The sequence below is a fragment of the Bolinopsis microptera genome, chromosome 2, assembly GCF_026151205.1.
Source record: "Bolinopsis microptera isolate Bmic1 chromosome 2, MBARI_Bmic_1.0, whole genome shotgun sequence".
NCBI classification, from domain to species: Eukaryota; Metazoa; Ctenophora; class Tentaculata; order Lobata; family Bolinopsidae; genus Bolinopsis; species Bolinopsis microptera.
The window spans coordinates 20,111,291-20,130,122 of record NC_087073.1 but is presented as its reverse complement, the minus strand read 5'-3'; the positions used below and the strand labels follow the sequence as shown (position 1 = coordinate 20,130,122).

Genomic DNA, 18,832 nt, shown 5'->3' with positions numbered 1-18,832 from the left:
AATCCTAATGTATAACACCCCTGAATCCTAATGTATAACACCCCTGAATCCTAATGTATAACACCCCTGAATCCTGATGTATAACACCTTCCTTGATGCACACTGCACAGAAGTGGTGTATCTATAAAGCTGTGATCACACTCAATCACACTCACTGAAGAAGTTGAATATAGCACATTACTAAACAGTATCAAGTGTCACACCTACTATTGTTCTTACATAAACCACACAGTTTTACTGATTCTCCCCGGGATCGGGTGAAGTGACACTTGTCTCACTAAACACAACACCTCCATCAAGAGTGAAGACGTGGTGATGTTTCTTATCTTGATACGAGACCTGGTAAGTGTAGATCTGGATAATACATAAGAACTCAATATGAAGTTAGTACTATCACAGGAAGTGTGAATGTACGTGATTGTTGGAACTGTGAGTGCAGCTCACGTACATTGTGCTGTGCAGCTTTCTCAGATAACACCTACTCGATCAGTGCACAGTGAGCACACAGAGTGCAAGTGCTATCACACATCGCACATCAAGTATCACAGCTACTTTAGCTTTAGTAGTCCTCTCTGTAACTTCCCCCATTTCTACATTATTATTATTTCTCTCCAAAAAATGGCAAATTCCGCACCGTGGCTGCCGTAATAACCCCCCCTCTGACTGCTGACATACTGATATACAGCAGCGTTAGCCGTTAATTCTAGCTGGCCTATGACACCTTACTTGTGTCAAAATGCACAGAAATCCAGCTGAAATATGCAGAAATATCACGCACATAACGCCTCTCCCTGGTACAGCCCACATTCCAGTGTATAGAGAAGGAAATAGAGAGCATGTCGCTCCACCAATTAGCAAATTTGTTCACGTAGTCAAGTTTCGCTACATACTTACATATCTTTTCCTTATTCTCAAGACAAAGTGCAGCGGCGGCACAGTGTACTACACATCCAGCACTGGTGTCTAAATGTACTAGCTCCACAACATATAATATACACCCGCTAATTAGCGGAAATTATCCACACATTCATTTCAGTTTTCTTGTAATTTGTTGTAATTAACTTTAACATAATTCAATGAATTTCTGTCAGAACCCTATGAACGAATGAGAAGTACCCCACCATGTTCATGAGCTTTGCAAACTATCCTGTTAAAACTTTCAACATACTTCTCGTGGTAGTAGTGTTAGACCAGGGCTAATGACCAGGGCTAAAAGTGAGAATATGTATGTTTAATTCAGGCTACAGTTTAAAAGAACAGCGAGTAGCGGTACTGCAGTGGTACACTGTTGTAACTGCAGATGGGGTAATGCTGGTTGGTAGTTGGTACGGTTGGAACAGCTGGGTGGACAGATCAGATGGCAGGACCAGATGGCCGGACCAGGTGGGAGGTGTTGAAACACTGTAGAAGTTGGGTGGAAGTAGGAGAGTGAGGTGGGGATATAGCAGGGGTTCTGAGGTGGTGTTGGCAGCTTGACTCGCACAGGGAATGTGTCATTAATGTGGCCACTTTGCAGCACACTTTCACAGTTAAACAGAGATGTTTAGATATACTTTGTACTTGTTTTAGCTTATGCAATAGGATGGATATTACAATATTACACGAATAACACTGATATTACATGTATAACACTGATCTAAATGTAAGGGAGTTTAATAATCATAGTCAGTTGGCAATAACGCTAGAGATTTGTGTCTCCGAAGTGACGTAACGGTTCGGCAGAATTACGTTCAGGGATACTTAAAAGAGTTCTGTACGAGTTGATGATGGAACCAAGGCGATAGATAGCTCGGGGCTGGTGCGTAGGTTAAAATTCTAACGAAAACTAACGATTCAGATTACATCAGATTAACGGTGACAGTATGTTTCTTTAAAACTCTGTTCAAGACATTACATAATCTGTATTTTAAAGCTCCAACAATACATCGACAAGCCACGTCTCTCAGTAACATGTCTCTCTGCATCATTATCAATGATTACTGTATTTTATGATATTGTAATATTGAAACTAAGAAACCTTTCTTGAAACCTCAACAGTAAAGTTACCACTTCATAAAACATCAAATTAACACTTCTTTATTTGTTTTCATTAGGAAACGTAACATTAACACTTTGTTTGTTTTTTAGATAGTGTGAAAATGCCTTCTCTCAACAGATTGAGAAGCATAAAGCTTTCGTTTTTTATAAAACTTGAGCAGCCTAGAAAAAGAAACTCTATTACAATACCTTACAAATTCCTCTTAAGATTTACACAACATGTGTTCAGACACACACAGTTTAATACACTTATTACATGTAAACAGATACCATGGAAATGTTGTGTTTAAGTTACACAAATTATAAGCTATTTAGCAGTGTATATAATATATATAAGTTTATGTTACACGAATTATTGTACATCTCAAACTAATCCGTTTGTCTAATCCTTATTTTAATGTAACAGCAGGACAGATCACTTAAACATTATAATAGATAATGATAATAATTCGTAGAGTTACAATGGGTATTGTAAATAATTAATTGGTGTTAACAGTTAAAATTTGAGATTGCATGTAAGACTAGCTGGTATTTAAAAGACAACAGCGACAACATCCTTCCTAGTCCTACTATAACAGCTGTAAACTAATAGCGGCGTGTGTAGGACTATGTACTAAATTCCTAACACTAGTTCTACTAGTACTACACGTCCCTTACAGTTACAGCCCATTTGTTTTATGAAGCCTAATACACACATTTACAATATTTTGAGTTCAGCTAGTCAAGTATAGAAGGTGTAACTAGATTACATTATTTCTTGCCATTAAAAATCGTAGGAACATCGGATCTTGTTAGGTTTATTTTATAATAATTGCGTTTGCTGCCACTTTGGTGTCGATACGGATGTCAATGTAGCGATAATCGATCATAATCTACTCAATTTGGACCGGAAATGTCCATTTTGAAGAATGAGACAATTATCCAAATTCCACTACTCGGCTCACTGTGTAACAGTAAGTTCAAACTAGTCACATTCCTCAGGTACCCAATCTTGTAAGGATCAGATATTTATTAATCCAGAGAATAAAATGCAGGATTTAATGACAGGATATTTCAGGTCTAACTTCTTTATAATCACGAAGCCATAAATTTTATCAGCAATTTGTTGTCATGCCATCATTACAATATACGTTAATTTGCACAGTAACCACAGACCTTCATGTCTAGGTGAATGACTAGAAATACGCATCTAAAAACAAGGAACACCGACTACTCTACTCAACAATCGTCACCCGAATGTTAGTGTAACATAGTGTAACATTGTTACAATGCAATCTGATACGGCGTGAAGGGTGTGTACAGTGTCCCCGTATCTCCACATTTAATGCGAGCTATTTTATGGAATGTTTCAGGTCTCCGCGAGACTCGAAGTGACATACTTCACTGATCACAAAGCCCAATAAGTTACACAGTAACGGACGGATATATATCGAATGTATTTACTTTTAGCAAACTTTCACCTTCACGATCCCCGGTTACAGCTACAGTTTACAGCCATATATGTACAATTTGCCAAATAAAAAGACAGAAGTTTTAACAGTGTCAATGACATGTTTCTGTAGAATTAAACATTATATATAATATCCTATACTCTGCAGAACTCTAGGGGCCACGCCTAATTTCGTATATATGTAATGACTCAGCAACAGTGTTGGTTGGTCAGCAGTCAGCACACATGAAAACACTCGGATGATTTAAATAACAAAGTCGGCATATTTACCGCCTAAAAATAAAAATGACATGTTGATATTGAAATGTGTAAGAATTACTAACGTGTAATCATCAGAGGTATCATGGTCAACACCAGACTTGGCATCTGCAACACTAGCATAAGATCCCCGCACAGACTCAGAGTTAAGAACTTGAGGAGATAAGGCCCTGAGGGGAACAGGGGCAGTAGGGGGAGGCGGTGCTGGCTCGGAGGGGGGACCCCTGGCTACTTCACCTAGTGGCTGCTGTGCTTTGGGTGTTGAGTTGGCGGGACGGAATGGCTCTGAGTAGACCGGAGACGGCTCAGGAGGGCCGGTGTTCGTTGAAAATTGTAGATCAGCTAATATTGCATCTGAAAGAATGTTGATTTATTATATCATAAATGTGGACTATGTGGACTATGGTTTATCAAATATTTGTAGATCTATTTATTATTCTATTCAAGCACGTGCCAGAGACAATATTAGTACAACTCACAAAAGAAATCAAATGATAGTCTAGGTTTAAATTGGAGAACAATAGAATAACAAGAATTTCGCCGCGGTTAAACCACGCACGATCAATTTTCCCTACGATGTACTTGTACCATTAATTCTTTTGAGTGAAAAGTGTGGCTGGAAAAAAGTACACCATATTTACATACTATGTTTTTTATAAATGAGTGGGATTCGTGCATGGTAAAAATTGACGATTTATTTGACCAATGCAGCGCCGCGCATCAAAAAAAAGGATCCAGAAAATTGCGGAAAATAACTTTGCGAAGGAGGAATTTCACTGTAATTAATTAACACATGGCTAGCGTCGCGCGCAGCATAACAGATGCTTCCTATACACTTAATTTTAGGGGATTGGTCTATATTGCGAAGGAGCAGACTTTTGTCATCATCGCAGGTCCATCGGGCCACCTCATATATCCAAACCCGATTACTTATTCCCTACGATCTTTTTGCCTTCGGCAAGAGTAGGGAAAAAAATTCCGACGAATACAAACCTAAATCATCCATCTGAGTTCAGCTGAGCTAAGCTAAGGAAGTTGTATGATTAAAACTATGATACTGTAAAGATCGAATATTGGAGTATGTAAGATTAAGATCGAAGCAATTTTTGCATAATTTGAAATTAAGAAAGTACAGTAAAACCCTGATATACCATGCCCCGATTTACCGCAAACCCCGACTTACCGAAGCCAATTCCTTTCCCCCAAATAGGGCTTAATATACATAGTGTAAACCTAACAAAACCCCGATTTACCCGAATTAACACGGATGTTTCCTTTCCCCAAACTCTGCAGAAAATCGGGGTTTTACTGTAGCTAGTTGATAGGGCGAAACAATAGCTTTAGATAATAAAAATGTCCATAAAAGCAACCAAATTAGCAACCAAATTAAAAATATTTAGTGTGACTACAATGTGACCACAATGTGACCACAATGTCCTGCACCACACTCAAACACATGTGCTGGGAAAATGAAGACCATGGAACAGTCTGTTACATAACACAATAGAATAGCCACACTAACCATGGCATGTCTAAACTGTTTATTTATGATTCTTAAGTGAGCAAGGCCACGAAATGTACTCACCTCCAGTCCTTATATATTTTTTTTGTTGTTGGGGACTGGCCCGTGGTACCAGCCAATGTTTACTCAAAAAAGTATATATAATATCAATGGTAATAAGAAATTCATCCCCGTGGGGCACATGCATAAATATAAAATGTAAAGGAAATCTCAAACTATTCAATTTAGACTCTACCGGTAAAGTATGCAAGGAAGGTTTATAACTTAAAGTTTTATTTTCCAATGGTTAATAGGTAAAGATTAAAAAAGTAAAACAAGACTGAGCACTTCAAAATTTGTAGAATTTGCAACTTGATTTGAAATACGCGGCGATAATAAAAAAATGTCCAATGTTTGCAGTGTAATTTATGAGATATGCGACGTTTATTGAGTGATGCATAAGTGTGTGCATATAATCTAAGATGTAGAGACAAGGTTATTATCAGCATTTTGGTTTATGTTACGCTTTGATTTTCTTAGTCCTGTTATATAAAATAACATAAAATTAGGCCATTCGTCTTCGATGTTTTCATTTTGCTGATCGATGAGCATAGTTTTTATACAAGTTTTGTAAATGTTCACGTTAAATAGACTAGGCGGGGAAGTTGCTGCAACATTATATCGGTTTATTGCTAATAATGGACCTTTAAAAAAAAGATATAATATCGCCTAATATTCAAAAACATGATAAAGCTTCTACAGTAGCCTTTGTGACATCATTTCTGTTGACTGATCTGAGAACTCAGAACATAGCAGCGTTAGTTATGGATATAGGTATGAGAGTGGTGCAGTATCTTAAAAAAGCGAATTTGAAGTTAACCTCATATTTCAAAAACAGAGGCAAATATCAAAATTCTGTACGATAGAATTGTGGGTAACAGCCCAAGGAAAACCTGTACCAAGTTTCAGGTCCTGGGTGTGGCCAGTCTTTTCCAAAAGTTGAGCTTTATCTGTAAAACAGATATAATATTGAGTTAAAGTTTAAGTTTGACTTGTTATTACAGGTAAACCTCAAACTTTAGGGTGCAATATCTCAGCAACGCAAAGTCAGATTTTAATGCCGGAAAATTATTTTAAACCTGTAATGTTGTTTTTGAAACTCATTTCATCTCCTGGGCTAGTTGATTTCAGTTCTTCACCTAACTCGATTTGTTCCCAACCTTAACATCGAAGTAGACCTTTCCCCATGAGTTCCCCATTATTTACTAGTTATAAGCTTCCAAATATGTGCATTCTTATTGTCTAAAATCCCCTAGAGTCAAATTAATTTAGAATTTGGCGATTGACCTTAATTTTACTTGTTCCTCAGATGTTGGTCCTTTGAAGGAAAACAAAATTTTAAGGAAAACAAAATTTAAATTTTATTGCCATTACAATGAATAATAATATCATAATAAATATAAGTAAACATCCGATAATAAACTTGTTAGAACCAGTTTAGCCCAAGATGCGCTACTAGCAAATAAGAAGAACTTGCAGGTTCATGGTCCTTTGAACACGCATACATATAGCATAGGCCATACTGATTTAGCTATAATTCTTCGTCGTATTTGATATTAAAAACTCTACATCATCTTTAAATACAAAAACAAATTTTACCAATTGAATAATAACAACATGACAGTCAATATGCAATATAACCGAAAATGTTCTTATCGGAAATATATAAACTCGTAAAGGGATTTTATTTTTAATTCTTATACTGCTGGCTGCAACTTGTGCAGGGCACGTATAAGTTGGTCGTTAGAAAAATTTAATTTTTAGTAATCAGTTAATTATTTATTCATAATCTTAACTTACGCAACTTAGAAATTATGGATCGCACAATTGGTAGTACAATGTAGCGCAGCGCTACTCGTTGATGTACTGCAGATTTCTAGTGTGTGAAGAAATTAGAAATTAGAAATTAGAAAATTAGAAATTAGAAATTAGAAAGATCATTACAAAATTACATGTGTCAGATCCCAATCAGTTAAATGAAAGTTATACAACCAAACAAAATAAAAACATAATATCTTAAATAAATAATTAAAAGGTTTCAAATTGTGCACGAAATAAGGATACTAAGTCATAGCTTACTTTTAGGAAATCTTTCACGAAATAGATTATAAACAAAATTTCTGGTCTCCAAAATGTAATCTTCATTAAATAATTTACTGAATTGACTATTTGTGAGTATGTTGTGAAGGTCTGTGCTGTTTCTTTGTCTGATCTCCTTGTAGACAGGACATTCTTTAAGCAAATGGACTTCGTCTTCTTTAATGATGTCACTAAACGGGAGCTCGTTCAGGAGGTCTATGGTGATTCTGTCTGAGCTGCAGCAGAAGTGGCAAGCTCTGTAGAAGATGCTTGAGTTTTTCCAGCCATATCGCCCCGTCTCGATATTAAGTTTGTGGGAGCTTGTCCTCAGCCATGTAGTACATCGGGTTTTCTTGTGATTGGGTAGAGACAGGTATGGTTCTAATCCAAAGCTGCTTTTGACTTCGTTGTAGAATGTAAGCTTTTTGTTTTCAAGTCGAGCTTTTTCCCACTTTTCTTGGAACCAATTTCTCATTCTACTCCGAACGAGTTGGCTGTTCGGCATGGGAGCATTCTTCGAGACAATTGTTCGTTTAATTGCTCCTGGGTCAAATGCGTCGGTCAGCGCTCTTGATGTTCGGAACCAGGTCAGTTCTAGGTTTCTTTGCTCTACAAAAGCATGGCGAACAATCTGTGGTGAGTTTTTTCTGTCAAGGAGGACGAGTCTGTTGTGGAAGTCAAGAAAGAGCTTACTCAATTGTATTCCAAGGGGATATCTTCCTGTGTCTCCCCATATCGGGATATTTGAAGTTCTCTTGTTGACCCCAGTCGTCCATTTTAGCAGCGAGAGATGCAGGCGCTCGATGCTGTCATTCGCTAATTGACTGAGTGTGTCTTTGTCAGACTGTGTTTTCTTCTGGCAGATGTTGCTGAGAATGTTGGTATAGGGGAGCCACACCTGACTACCGTATGAGACGACAGGAAGTATAGTATAAGGGCATCGAAGAGTTTGAACACAGCCTCTTTAGAAATTGAGGAGAGATCAACCGTCTTTTTCAGGGAGAAGTATGCTCGAAGTCCTTTGATCCTGAGCTGCTCTTGGTTAAGCTTCATACTGCCACATATTGTGAAATGAGTACCTAGGTAGCAGTAGCTTTTGACCGAGGGGATTACAATACTTCTGCCGTAGGTAAATGTTTTACTCTCGAGTAACTGCCTTCCAGAGGGATTGAAGATGATGACCGCAGTTTTCTTAATGTTAACAATCAATCCCCAGTTATTGCAAAATATGTGGAGTTGGTCAATCATTAGCTGAAGACTGACCTTGTTAAGGGCTAGCAGGACCAGATCGTCCGCCCAAAGCAGGTGAGTAATCTGTTGGTTGTTGAGTTGGGGACTTTCCACTCCAGGTAGGGCGTTAATCTGGAGGGAGAGTTCGTAGATATAGCATTTGAAGAGTTCTGGGCTCAAGGGGTGGCCCTGTTCCGTTCCTGCATTAACGTCAAAACAAGCTGAGAGCTTTTTAACCATTTTAAGCCTTGCTTTTGAGTTTCTGTACATGTATTGGAGGCAGTCAAAAAACCGCCCCTGCATGCCAAGCTTATTTAGTTTGTACAATAGTGCTTCTCTTGATACCGTGTCGAACGCTTTCTGAAAGTCTACAAAACAGCTGTAGATTCTTTTCCGTTGGACTTTTACATATTTTTCAATACAGGTGTTAAGTGATTTACTGACCACAAGTAACCCATACATAATCTATACCTTCAACTGATCACCTTATGCTATAACTTTGGAAGTTAATACCGATCCTGATAGAGCAGTTACAGTTTGTTATATTCCTAAAGGATTAAATTGTCATCCTAATTCCTGTGCCCTGGCTAGAAGTTTTTTTGAATCAATAAGTTTTTTATATGTTTAGTGTTTACCCAGTAATTCCTCAGTTACAGTAACAAAGGAGCCTTGTTAATCGAGCCCACTGATCTCCAAACAATTCTGACCACACGGACTAATCACCTTCGCTCAGTAATTGAGGACTTTAGTTTTGGATTCAAGTTGAACTTTACTTTTAGATTTCGAACCAATTTTGAACTACCTTGATGGCGATTGTCGATGGTTAACCTGACAACTTCTGTTGATACATTTTTTTTCTCCTTATTATATTTTCAGAAACTTTAAGTACCTTGTTTTATTTGGTCTCCTTCCAGATAAAAATGTCAACTTATACCTTCATACTGAATTCCATGTATCTACAAGTTGCTTGGGTTCGATAGCTTCCCGAGTAAAGAGTATCATCGGGATAAGTTCCATAACATCAGACACATACAAATTCAATCGATGGTGAAAAGGATCCTTGTGCTACATTAAGTTAATGTCATCCGAATTTAATGAAATGCTAAACACTAAACAAATAATATAACTTCTATCAAGACATATCATGAATCTAAGCTGTAATGGAAGGAGGTTTCAAGTTAGTGAATCGTCAAATCCGGCGTGATCTTAATATTGATCTTTCCATGTAATTGTATTTCTTCTGCTCTTCTTGAAAAGATATAAGCAGAATCAATATTACCTGGGGACGTGACCTCGGGCTATCATGTTCATTAACGGCGGAATGACAGGCTGAGTGCGGCCCAGTAAAATAAATAGTGCTCATTTTACGATATGGTTGCGTTATGACCACTTTGCACTACGATAAAATAAACGTCTTTTCTTATTTTCCTAATTACTAATCGATCAAAATGTTCAAATAACGTCCATGCCGTATTTTTCAGGGTAATATCAATTTATTATTCAAAATCGAACAAACTGAAATTATGGAAAATTCCAACGAATTCTGCACAAATCAGTTTATAAGACGTTGTCGCTAAACTGAACTTCCACGTGCGTTGTTATGTTTGCTATGCAGATTGCAGAGCTACGATTTGAAAGGGTTGGAATGATCGTCAATCAAATTATCAGTTTACACTTTCTACATTATATTACAAATATCTGTTGTTCATTCAGAAATTTTAAATTAATAACCTGCAGCGCACATAACATTTTGTTTTGAGGAATAGTGCACGCCTTTTTAAAAATTTGCAAAGCAACGATCTGGAATTGAAGAGTTGACATCATCAATTAATTATATGCGCGGCAGATCCACCACTGTGCAAAGCGTGAGGCAAAATTTCTTTAACTATTAAAAAGTATATTTCATACAGATATAACTATTAACATAAACATAATTATTAACATTGCATAAATTTATATTTGCAAAATTCAATAATTGCGCGCGCAATTGACTGTGCGATTCATTAATAAATAATGTAAAAAAATAACGTTTAGTGATATGTGAAACAAATTTTTAATACTATTCATTATTTAGATTTGGAGGACTTCGCCGCTTCGACGCGCCGCGCGAACTAGCATTCTCGTCGTCGATCGTTGCTCTGCTTCGCAGAGTAACGATCTCGACGGATTCCCAGAAACCCTTACTGGATGGGGCCTAACTTTGAAAGTAAAAGAGTTAGAGACTTCCGGTTTTTTGCAACATGTTCGTTTTGTAAAAGTAGTGAAACAAATTTTTTTAGTGAAACAAATTTAAAATTTTATCCTTTATTTTACAATCATAATATAATAATATTTATAAGCCTCCGTTTTGAAAGTTTTAAATTTTAATACATTCACAATTCTATTTAAAATTCAATTTTATGTACAAGTCAATAACTGGCCGCCAAAGCCGCGCATTCTTGAAAACAGGATTAACTTGATTATAGTTATACTAACTTATCCCCCCAGGGGGAACATTTAAAACAACGTAGATTTGGAGTTATCTTCACATCTCCAGGAATTAAGTGTCATTTTGGTCCGATCAAAAGTTTGCAACTTTAACTTTGCAGATTCCTGTAATCTCATTGGCTAAATTGTGTCCAGGCTGGCTACTTGAACACTAAAATGCGCCACGCGTGCAAATCATGCTTGTTGTCGCGCGCGAGGTCAAGCCCTCTGTTTAAATTAAACCACCTCTAGTACCACCGTCAGCTAGTAACTTTTGCTGGGTTGACATCGTCAATCAATATTTAGATTTAAATGATATGATATAAATTATATGCCTCTGTCTTGATTCGTTTAAAAAAGAAACTAAAAAGAAAGGTTCAAATTCGATTTGTATTCTTTGTTTAATTATTAAACCACTTGTAATCTAAGCTGCTCGATTAATTTTGTAATGTTGTTTTTATTCATGATTAATATTTGATAAATTATTACCTTTAAATTTGATGGAGAAATAGTTATTTTTCCATGTAATGTGATGATACTTTGTAGACATTAGTGATGATGTTATGTCATAATTTTTACTTTACTTTACTTTACTTTTATTCAAAAAACATTTGCATAAAACATTATTTCTTTTGCAATGTGCAATAGCGAATAGTTTTGGTTATGAGGCGCGGCTTTATTTGTATGTGCACGGACTTATTAATTGATAATTTTTATAGATTAAGATTTATAAATTTTCCCAGAAAAGTTTTGAATTTCCCCATTATGCATTATTCACCATTTGTACTGATTCCAAAGCCTTTTTATTCCTACGTTCGGTTTTAAGTGACTAGTTTATGACTAACGACATTGACAAGGACTCAGGTGCCTGCCCGGCTTTCTTGAGCCTTGTAGATGTATAATAACTTTACAGGTTCGTTCTTAATATAAGTTAATTATATGTAATAAATAGTTGTTATGCTACTTTAAAGTTTAACTCCAGTTTATATATACCATGTATTATAACGCTTACCAAGATTAAAAATTTTCTGGAACGTTTCGCATCCTTTAATGGTACTAGCAGGGTTCGAACTCACGTACGACCTTTTAAAAACATTACATCTTGTTGTTATTACTGTTCACACTTTTCTCTCTTTCGTGACAGAATTGATTGAAATAAATTTTCGTGCACATACAGAATGAATGGTTAATAATTTAATATATATGTAGACCAAGCTCTGTGCACGGGATGCTTCCTGGAAGAATCCAGTTCTTTTAGCGGGGCACCCTACCTAAAGCCAAATTGAGATATAATAATCATATTCCTAGAGAAATAATCAGAAATCGAATACCAATCAAATAATATGATATATATGAGTAGTAACCATATTTACTATGCAAAATGCCCCAACCACATAGTGTAAATTTATATAGAATTCAAATTCCATATCATCATTAAACCTCAATACCTAGTCAATACAATAGCCCAAGCAAAATTAAATAACTTCTTATATACCTTACTGTCATACTACAAATTAATTAAACATTTGAAATCTGTTGACCAGAGAATAAATTTCTAAGCCTAATGCAAGTGAAATAATTTAGATGCAATAATGAATGCCTAATGTGAGTATCATTTGTCAATGTCCTTGTAAAAAAGTCTGTACAAGAGATATGAGTAACTAATATAGAAGAAAAAACAGGAAGTTGTCGTCTGTTGTAAAATAAATAAAATATCTAGAATATAAATTAGAATATAAAATAACATTCAGTCAATGTGTCGTCAATAAACTGTACAATTATCAAATGTTAAAACTGGGTGATACAGTCACCAAAAAAAATACTAAGTATGATAAGTTAATAAATTAAATGTGGTCTATAAAACTACCACTAAGTATAATAGGTCAATAAATTAAAAGTGGTTTATAAAACTACCACTGTGGGAACCCCTTCTCCAGTTAAAACATGTCAGTCATGTGCAAAATCAATCAGAATGGTAAGGTGGTAAAAAAGGGAATATCTTTTTGATACATCAATTATATATGCCTCAGATTTAAAAGAATTAGAAGTTACTTAGTTATCGGCGACTATGATTGCAGTGTAAAATTTGTCATATGAATTGTCGACGGTATAATTAGGGTCTGTTGTTATAGATGATAGTAGCTGTTTCTTATACGAATCACTAAAGCTTTTAACATCGGGCAGATTTCGTAGATCTGTTGGAACATTATTCCAACATTTTGCCCCCAAGTATTGAAAGTTTTTATGTGATGTTGATCTATTGACATAAAGGTTGCAGCTTTCGCCGCTCCTACTACCTCCTGATATGTAACTAAATTTGTTCATAAAGTTTGTAGGACAATTGTCATGGATGATTCTAAACATATAATTTGACAGATGGAGTTGTCGTCTAAGATGGAGTGGTAACCATTTCATGTCTCTATAAACATTAAGGCTGCTCTCTGTTTTTGGAACGTTGAGAGCTATTTTGGCTACCTTTTTGTACAGAGTGTCAAGTTCAGCAAGTTTTGTCTTGCCAGCTCTACAATAGATCGTGTCTAAATAATCGAATTGTGGCAACATGAGTGCATTGGCAAACATTTTCCTATATTTAATGGGTAGCAGTGCTTTACTTCTATACATGGCACCAATTCTCTTCATGACCTTCCTAATAATATAATCTACATGGCTTTTGAAGTTTAATTTACTATCTAGAATGAGGCCAAGATATTTTGTCTCTTTGCACTCCTTGATTGTGAAAGTTACCTCATTACAATCAATGGTTATTTCATCATGTTGGTCAACAGAATCAAACAATAGGAATTCAGTCTTCTTTTCATTGAGTGATAATTTATTAACACTGAGCCATTTAAAGATTGTCATAAGTTCTATTTTCATGTTTATAAATGTGCTTCTGCAGGTTTGATCAAAGAATAGTGCACCATCGTCTGCAAATAGAAAGGGCTTAGATAGGTTACAGGCATAAATGATGTCATTTATGAAGATACTAAATAATATAGGCCCAATGATGCTTCCTTGTGGTACACCACTCAGAACTTCTAAAAATGAACTTAGATTGCCATTGATCCTAGTGCATTGATATCTACAAGATAAGAAGTTCTTAAACCAGGTTAAAGCAATGCCACCAATTCCATAATATGCCAATTTTTGAAGCAATATTTCATGATTCACTGTGTCAAAGGCCTTCTTAAGATCAAGAAAGATGATTCCTGGTTTATAAGACTTAGATTTACTCATATATATTTCGTCCATCAGATCGTACATCAGATAAGTTGTGGAGTGATTTTTCCGAAAGCCATATTGATGCCGGATGAAAAGTTTGTTCTCTTCCATGTAATCAGTGAGTTGCTTGCCGACAAAGTATTCTATAAGTTTTCCTACAAGTGGAAGGATGGATATTGGCCTGTAATTATTAGGATCATCTTTCATTCCTGCCTTATGGATGGGAGTTACTCTAGCTTTTTTACAAAGGGTTGGTACAACACCTGTATTAAGGCTCAGATTGACAATGTGGGTCAGTGGCTCAACTATGTGTGGTACAGCTTGCTTAAGTAAAAATAGAGGCACATTGTCATATGAGGCCTTGTCATTCTTGAGCGTTTCGACATACATTAGGATATCAGTTTCATTTATTTCTTGGAATCTATCAAATGAGATATTAGAAGTTCTAGGAGGTAAAAAATCAGTAAAACTAACTCTTTCAATATTGGGGGCCTGATTTTGTAATCTTGATCCAACATTTGCAAAATGAAAGTTAAATAGCTCAGGATCATTCTCATTGATAGTTTGACAATTAGTTGTACCAGGGGTCATATTTGATGCCAGTTTGATAGTTTTCCATATCCCTTTAAGATCATTCTTGGCACTTTTAACTTGTAGATCATCGATTACATTAGCCTTTTTGCAGGTTTTAGCTAATTTATTTCTAATATTTCTCTGAATCTTGTAGCAATCCCAGGCCTCATTACACTTTATACATTTGCTACATGTACCACATTTATTGCAATTTCCATTGTCTCTCTTATCCTTCTTTTTACGGAATTTCTTTAGAAGAAAATGTGTATGATTAATGGCATATAAAAGTTCAGTAGAAGGTTTATGTATGAACTTTTCATGCCTTTCTATGGTCTTGCAAGGGAAGAAGGTTGCATATGCCTGTTCAATATGATGACAAAGGCCAGCTGTGATAGCTTCAACATCTGTACTTTCCAATAGTGGACTGTAATCAGAACAGGTGTCTAGATAGTCTAAGAATTGTTTAACATTACGTTTACAATGATTTCTAATTTCAACCTTCTCAAATTTAGGAGCTATAGGTACTTTACAATCTATCTCACACATAATAGCTTGATGATCTCCAATACGTTCATCAAGAACAGAAGATTGGACAAAATCTGCATAACAGTTAGTGAATATTACATCAATAGTAGTCTGGGTAACATTGTCTCCACGTTTAGCAACTCTAGTTATCCCTTGAATGGTTTGAACTAGATTGTAACATCTCAAGGTCATATCTAATTTTTTGTACTGGGTGGATGAGATATTATTCTGGTCAATGTTTATATCCCCAATCCAGATAACCTTTTTCCCATTCAATTTTTTCATGCAAAAATGAATGTATTCAATAAAGTTATCAACACTGCAATAATTTCCAGAGCGATAGAAGCAGCAAACATTGATCTTGCTATTCTTAAGCTTCACCCATAATGCTTCAATGTTATCAAGCTTACTATCCATAACTAATTCTGTGTAAGCTAGTTTTTTGTTTATCATTAAACCACAACCACCCCTAGAACTGTTTGGCCTGTCGCATCGCATAAGGTTGAAGGAGGAAGGAATATTTATGGTGTCTGTGTCAATAGTATCATTAAGATTCATCTCATTTAGGGAAAGTATGTCTAATTTATGATCTCTAATAAGTTGGGAAAGTTCATTACTTTTAGCTAAATTGAGAAGCCCTCCTTGAATGTTACAATGACCAATGCAGAGGTTGTGAAACCTATCAGCTGCATTATTAAAATTTGTCATCTTGTGAATCTTATTAATTCACAATGGAATGAATAAAAGTTGTAAAGTTGTGTTTAAACTAAAAAACAGAATAAAAGCAGGTTGTATTTGTCTGGATGTCGTACTGTAAAAATAAAACTGATGGTAGGAGTGTTATGTCAGTATTCAGCAGTATTCTAATGGTGTGCATGATACTTCAAGTGCCTTGCTAATTTAACTATGCCATAATCATTGAGATGGACATTATCCTCTCCATAACTACTAAAAAATGACGATTTTCTAAAGCCTTTCTTATCACTAAACAAGAAACGATTTGTCTCGGTTGAGAGCAGTTTTACATAGGTGTATTTTCTTTGCAGATTTGATATACACTCATTGATATCAGTTATAACCTTGTTTCTGGAGAAACTCTCCCGAGGTAATAAGTTAACAATTTTAATATCAGCTCCAGGTGCCCACTTGTGAAGGAAAAGTACAAGTTTTTCAATACAATTGTTTGTAAAGTCAAGAGCTCTAGCATCACCAGAAAAACTATCAGGGCACAGAAGTTTAGTCCTCATGTTGCGAGGGCTGTTCAGGATAGAGTCCACGTCATTTGTACCACACATAAGTACAATGCTTTTCACATTATTGGTATTAAGAGTGTCTTTTCTTACATCTGATTGAAACCGTTCATTGATTGCATTGGCTGTGGCACCAGGGTAGCTGAATACATGTGCCTCATGATGTTTGGACGATAGCTTTTCTCCCTCTAATTTGGAGAACATACTAGAGCTAATGTAGACACACAAAGATTTACCAGAATGTTCTATTGATCTAGTCTTAGGGGCCGAGGGTTCAGTGTTCTTAACTTGACTGGAAACATCAGACAGAGTAGATAAGGTTGCGCTGCCATCAATTAGGCGCAGAGTAATGCTTATTCTCATGGTTTCAGACTTGTCCTGGATGAGGCTGTGTTCAAAGCTGGTCTGGGATTGTCTGGTCATATTCATTATGTCACCATGGGAGAGGGTGAGGTCAGCAATATGAGCTCTAAGTTTGGATCTGAAGCTTAGGACTCTAGTAGCCCCTAAAGAGATGGTGGAGATCATGGAGCCTGGTGAAATTGACCTCTCGTCATCCGAGTGAAAGGGAATTCCTTGCTGACCATTTCTATACTTGGTAATCATAGCACTATTAAATTTCAATTTTGGGAACTGTGAGCGTAAGCGTTCTAGAATAGACTTTAGGTATGGATTGTCTGCTACTGGCCTTGTGTTATGAAAGCCTCCATTGTAAGCGTAGGGAAAGTCCCCGTAATATGCAACTGCCCTATTCTCAAACTTATGAGTATAGTGGGTTTCTATATCTAACTTGGCAGTGTCAACAAACTGAAAAACTCCTCGACTCAAATCTTGGTATGGATTGATAGAGTTGCTCACATCATTGTCACCATTTACAGAGTGTTTGGGATTTTCCAAATTGATAATTTCTGCTGAATGTTCACTGTCTTCTGCTAATTTGGATAGCTCTTGGGTTAACTCAGAAACAAGATGCGAGGATGACCTATTACTGAGGGGAACATTGATAGACTGTTCACAGTGATCAGGTACCTGGGGCAACACAGGGATAAGTGAACCATCGCTGAGGGGAACTTTGAGTGCACTGTCACTTTCTGATAATTGTTTATAGAGAAAAGAAATTTGCCGACGAAGACTATCATTCTCTCTTAATAGAGTTAAACAATTTGAACATTTATCAGTAGGACAAGAGCCGTTGCTGGGGAATTTAACAGAATTCCCTCGATATCTCAGATTGTAATGTCTTGAGCCAACTGGTATTCTAGACATAGTTTATCACAAAAAAGTTGCTACTGTTCGAAATTTAGTTAATGATTACAGTACCTTTGTAGCACTCCGGAGGATAAGGATAAGTGATGTCTGATAATCTTTAGGTGATAGATGGGAGTAAACTGCTTTAAAAACCGATGTCTGATAGTCCTTAGGATGTCTTTAAGATAACTTTATCGTGCAACAACCATTTACATTGACATACAACCTGTAATGGTCGTTACATTTACCGAGGCATTAGTTCCCACTGGGGGTCCTCAATAAATGTAATAGATTTGTAGTGTTGTAATTAGTTTGTAGTGTTGTAATTAGTAAAAAACAGAATACTTCTAACCGTGTTTACCTTTTCTAGCAATGACAAGCAAAGGAGGATAACCGATTGGACTGGGGAGGAGTGGAACATTGGCAGCACACTACCGTCCAATCGGTAAGTATTTATAATGTTTAGTTATTAGGTATTTATTTGGAATTGGTTTAATTTGGTGGTAAAGTTATTCTATTATGTAATAAAGTATTTTGTTTTACAGGTTTTGTACATACGACAAATACGGGTTTTATTGTTCAACTAGAGGCCATCTAACAGTGATAGCAGGAAGTCGGAAAACGTTCTACGCAACGACCTGACAGTGGCACTTTGTTTGTGTGTTATTTAGACTACAATTTAGAGACTAATTAAGAGACTAATTTGAGAGACAGTTTTAGAGTTTTTTAGTCGAACTATAACTATGAGTCTTCGTGAGATACCAGTTTTAGACGACAGCGCTGATTACAGCACATGGAAGAAGAAAGTGTTAATATGGCAGCTTGGCACCGCAGCATCAACGAAACAGCAAGCTAGTAAGCTGATTATGAACATGAAAGGTAGACCACAGGAGGTTTCTATAAACATAACATTAAAGGTGCTAGGAGCAGAAG

At 36.2% G+C, this 18,832-nt stretch overlaps 3 protein-coding genes across 5 annotated transcripts in view; 1 reads left to right on the top strand and 2 right to left on the bottom strand.

Annotated features, from left to right (window-relative positions):
* LOC134811897 (protein disulfide isomerase Creld2-like) overlaps positions 1-18,203 on the bottom strand; it is a 66,008-nt gene extending 47,805 nt beyond the window's left edge. Inside the window, exon 1 of one of the 2 annotated variants that reach the window (XM_063819038.1) lies at positions 18,176-18,203. The gene's annotated coding sequence lies outside the window, so the exon portion shown is untranslated. The remainder of the gene's footprint in view (positions 1-18,175) is intronic. The other variant, XM_063819035.1, reaches the window with a different exon arrangement.
* Positions 1-18,832, bottom strand: part of LOC134811895 (leupaxin-like) — a 68,629-nt gene that overhangs the window by 8,281 nt on the left and 41,516 nt on the right. Inside the window, exons 2-3 of the mRNA XM_063819032.1 lie at positions 4,739-4,773; positions 3,811-4,099 (exon numbers count right to left, since the gene is read on the bottom strand). Coding sequence (XP_063675102.1) covers positions 3,811-4,099; positions 4,739-4,751 — 302 coding nt within the window. The 5' untranslated portion in view covers positions 4,752-4,773. The remainder of the gene's footprint in view (positions 1-3,810; positions 4,100-4,738; positions 4,774-18,832) is intronic.
* Positions 1-18,832, top strand: part of LOC134811898 (ras-related protein Rap-1b-like) — a 50,398-nt gene that overhangs the window by 8,206 nt on the left and 23,360 nt on the right. The window lies entirely within an intron of this gene.